Source organism: Pistacia vera, unplaced genomic scaffold, assembly GCF_008641045.1.
Source record: "Pistacia vera cultivar Batoury unplaced genomic scaffold, PisVer_v2 Contig50, whole genome shotgun sequence".
Classification (NCBI taxonomy): domain Eukaryota; kingdom Viridiplantae; phylum Streptophyta; class Magnoliopsida; order Sapindales; family Anacardiaceae; genus Pistacia; species Pistacia vera.
In genome coordinates, this window is record NW_022196335.1 from 856,845 (window position 1) to 861,131 (window position 4,287).

The 4,287-nt window shown below is 34.8% G+C and overlaps 1 protein-coding gene across 1 annotated transcript; it reads right to left on the reverse strand.

The window, feature by feature from the left end:
- Positions 1–415: 415 nt before the first annotated feature.
- On the reverse strand, positions 416–2,991 carry LOC116105518 (probable terpene synthase 6). Its single transcript, XM_031391929.1, has 7 exons — positions 2,722–2,991; positions 2,222–2,495; positions 1,734–2,109; positions 1,417–1,635; positions 1,169–1,307; positions 796–1,044; positions 416–706 (listed from the first exon to the last, which is right to left on the reverse strand). The coding sequence occupies exons 1-7, from the start codon at positions 2,989–2,991 to the stop codon at positions 416–418; spliced, it is 1,818 nt and encodes a 605-aa protein (XP_031247789.1).
- Positions 2,992–4,287: the final 1,296 nt, after the last annotated feature.

The window sequence follows — 4,287 nt, forward strand, 5'->3', positions numbered from 1 at the left end:
CTCACATGTGAATAGCCCAAAAACTGAGTTCAGTTCTGTGGCAACCTCCAATCATGCCTTGGATCAAAGGCTGATAGGCTAAAAAGGATCCTAGCCATGGGGAAATCCCTAGAAAGATAAACTGTTGCAAAGTTACTTTTCATCACTCCCTTATATAACAGGAGGATACTGTGTTGCGAATAAACATTTTAAGATGGTTCTTGAATTTACTTTAGCCGGAAATAGCCATCGTTCATTGATCATAATAACTATTTTATTTATTAAATATAAAATATTGCTCAATTGAGCTGAGACATTAGTACATATTACATAATTAATTTAGTATCTGAAGCAGCCCTTACAGAATATTTTATTTAATTCTAAGCGTTCCATCAACTTGGAAGAAACATATCATGGATATGTAAAAACAAATGCATTAGATAGGGATTGGTTCAATGAAGAGTTTGGTTATGTAATCTTTCAAACACTCGGGAAATGAGATCCCATCTTTGTTCTTGTAGAAGACATTCACCAAGCGTGCAATATTCACTACTCTACGTAAAATTTCCATGGAGACAACTGTTGGCTTCATGCATTCTTCGTTTATATCCTTCCATGCATTTGAAATCATTGTGTTAAACTCCTTAATTGCTTCTTCTCTCGAGGCTCCATATTGCTTCATGTAGCATTCCATAGTAGAGACAACATGTCCTCTCTCTTGCTCAAACTAATTAATGAGAATACAAAAACGTAATATTAATTAAACATAATAAGATAGAAATACACGAGCTTCACATTAGTAGTAGTTCTATCTACCTTGTGGGATACCATGTCCCCCCTGAGACGGCCAATTGTATATGCAGCTCTAACGATTTCCGGAAAGTTTTGCAGCCATTCAAATTCGTTAATCCCTGCAATTTCTCCCATTCCCACAAATAATGCTGCTATGCCGTAAAAACAAGTACCAGTGACCAATGCGTTTTCCATACGTTCTTCGAATGATGGGACGAATCCTTCATGGAACCACTGGGCCTCGAGCAGATAGGCCCTGGCAAGCTCCTTCAGCTGTTTATTAACGAAATAAATAAAATACATAAACACCAACTAATGCAACTATATATAAAAACTGAGTAGAGACGATCTACACTTGTATATAAGACAAAACTAATTGAGAAAGAATGTTGATTACTTTATCCTTTGTAAATGAGACACTATAAGATCTTCCTTCTTTGCTCATTTCTTCGTCCAATTCATCGTAAAGATTCAAGATAGCGCTATAAAGAGCTTGCATATATTCTGGCAAATCAACTAGCGCACTAGAATCCCACCTAAAAGTATTAAAGATTTCAATTACAAATTAGATATATGGATGACAATAAGCTCCTATAAAATGTGTAAGATTAGATTTGTTAAGACTAATAATAAACTAATAAAAACCTTTCTAGGGCATCTGTGAAACTTTGGAGCTCTTCAACTGTACCATATGCGTCATATGTATCATCTATAACTGTAAGAATCATTATAATCTTAGTATGTATTATCCGGGCCATCGAGAAACAAGGCTCAAAATAATCTGCTATCGACCAAAAGTAGATCTCCACAATTCTGTCCCTTGAGTAAGGATACTTTGATGCCAAGTCACAATCCTTCCACCATCTGCAATAAGATTGTAAAAAAGTTGATTCATCATGTTCAGAACTTCTTCAGAAAAAAAAAAAAAAAATAATAACTAAAGTGAGAGATATAATACTTACCTTGTAAGATATTTCATCTCTTGTTTGTGTAGCAATTGTACCCTATTGAAATCTAACTTTGCAAACATGAGTAGAGTTTCATTTCTAAATTCATGGTCTTCTTCATAGAAAGAGATGTACTGGCGTGCTTCCAATCTTGGAATACCTTGGTGCAAGGGCAAATCAAGGGCATTCATTATATGTTTTGCTAAATGAGGACTTGATTTTTCGGCCAAGGACTTGAGATGAGAGGTTGTGAAGTCAAGGGCCTCCTCAAGAATTTCTTCCCCATGTAGTCTCAAATGTATCGCTTCATATAAACTCAGCATGCCTCTTACATCGTTGGTTAAACTTTCCTTGAACATACCATCACTATTCTTCAACTTGTTGAACACGGCTGGTTAGCAATCAATCGTAGTTTGTTAATCAGTTTTTATCAGCTAAGATATATTTCTATAATTCACATATATACGATGTTCATGCGTTGATACAAATTAAGAGGTACTTACAGCAAGAAATCTTGAAACCATATTGTCTAAAAACTCGAAATAAAAGAGCAATAGTGTAGAGATCATAATCATTATCAACCGCAAGGTTAGGTTGAGCTTCAAAAATTTGATTTAGTTGTTCCTCAATTTCCGTCTCAAAGTGATATGACAAACCAAGACGACATATAGAGTCAATCAAACAAACTTTCTCCGCTGGATCACTCGTAGAAGCAATTAACATTTCTTTCACTTGTTGCTTAAGCTCTTCAGCGAGTTTATCATTTGATTCAATTTCCTAAAACCAAAACAACATAAAATTTATGCATTAGAATTTAGTAAAACAAAGAGAATAGAATATTCATATTTCAAAAAATAACTGAAGAATAGGAAATTAATTAGATATAGCTAATTATTTAACTTAACGAGGAGCAGTACTACTATAGCATAATTAACTTAATCAATTTGCTAAAACATGAAGATTAATATGACATGGAAAGGAAACTAATATAAATTAATTATACCGAATGAGGTATTTCAGAAGTGAAGATGTTGGGGTCTTTCCAAATGGTAGGGGAAAAGTTTGCCAGTGGACGATAACTTTCTTGGTTGCTTCTAGATGCTAAACATGGCTGCAGCCTCCTTGATGCTGGTAGTGAGTTTGCAGAATGCTTAATAATATTGCTATGAGAAGCAAAAAAATCATGAACAAATATTTTGGAGAGAGGGTCTGCAGATGATAGTGGAAAGCATTTCAAGGAGTTCAGTGCTGATACAGGATTTAGCAAAGCCATTGATGAGTTCATGGAAATGTAAATGAAGTAAGATGGATGACCAACTTGTGCTAATAAAAGGCTCAAATGGACGCTATTTATAAGGCGGTCTCAACTAATTCCCGAGATTTTGAAACTACTGGTCGGATAAGAGCTCTAGTAGCTATCTCTATTAGCTATCGAGGAGAGACTCGAACTCAGGACTTCTTGAGTAATATATCCAAGAGTCCCTATCGAACCACTCAGCCACCCAAGAATTGGTTTTGACAAGTTAAGTCACTTATCACATTATTCTATAATTAAGGAAACGTTGTCAAATTGATTTTCAATTGGGATACAAATTTGATATTCCAACTTTATATATTTAGCATTATTGTTTGTAAATATATTAGCTAGTAAAAAGTTTATGATATCATAATGGTACTACATTAACATAATCACAAATCAATTTATGTACGCAAGTTAATCTTATGTGGTGGGATTCTCTTCCCAAGAAATCCATAGTAACACAAGGTGATACACTTTTTCTTCTAGTGCTTAGTAAATTTTTTTTACGTATATATTTAATGTATTTGCATATCTCATGTAAAGTGAGATTTATCAAACAAGTTAATAACTATTAATCAAATTAATTATAAACATAAATGAAAAAGAATTCAAATAAGTGATTTATATAGTAACGTCTATGCCTAGTGTTGATACAAAAATCTGCACTAACCAGCGTGATCTGATTGACCTTGTCGGGATCAAAACTGATGTATGCATGATTATGGATAATCAGCGATGAATGAATAATGGTGCAATAAAGTAAAAGGCATTGAAAGTTTTTAAAGTGGTTTGGTGAGGTAAACTCTTAAGCCTACGTCCATTGTTTTGGTATTTGTTGTGAGAGCTGACCATGTAAATTCTATGAAAGTTTTGTAACCTCCTTCTTATCGTCTAAAGGGGTTTATATACAAGATTTGTACAAAGGAAAGAGCGAAAATAAGGGGATTACAATTTATTTGAATCGTAATTTTGATATTCTCGCGATTGTGCGTTGTGATTGCGTAGTGATCACTATTGATCTAGTCATTCCCGCAATATCTGAGATCTAAAGTCATCCGCGAATTGATTGAATGATTGCTCAGATTGTTCGCGACTAGCTTGCCCTGGGTAGAGCTATAGCTCGACGAGCTTATGCTGGGTCGATCAATCGTCATTGTCGAACTGATTTTGGGTCGAGCTATATCCTCGCGGTAGCCCGAGCTTGGCGGAAAAGTCACACACAACATCTACCCCTTAGTGTTTGATGCTCATTTGGCTTTAAAGACTATT

Excerpts from the sequence above, each read along its gene's own strand:
- LOC116105518 (XM_031391929.1), bottom strand. The coding sequence starts at position 2,991 with ATGGCTTTGCTAAATCCTGTATCAGCACTGAACTCCTTGAAATGCTTT. Across the intron at positions 1,636-1,733 it reads GAGATGAAATATCTTACAAG|ATGGTGGAAGGATTGTGACT; the intron begins GTAAGTATTATA and ends ATCTTATTGCAG. Across the intron at positions 1,308-1,416 it reads TTCACAGATGCCCTAGAAAG|GTGGGATTCTAGTGCGCTAG; the intron begins GTTTTTATTAGT and ends TAATACTTTTAG.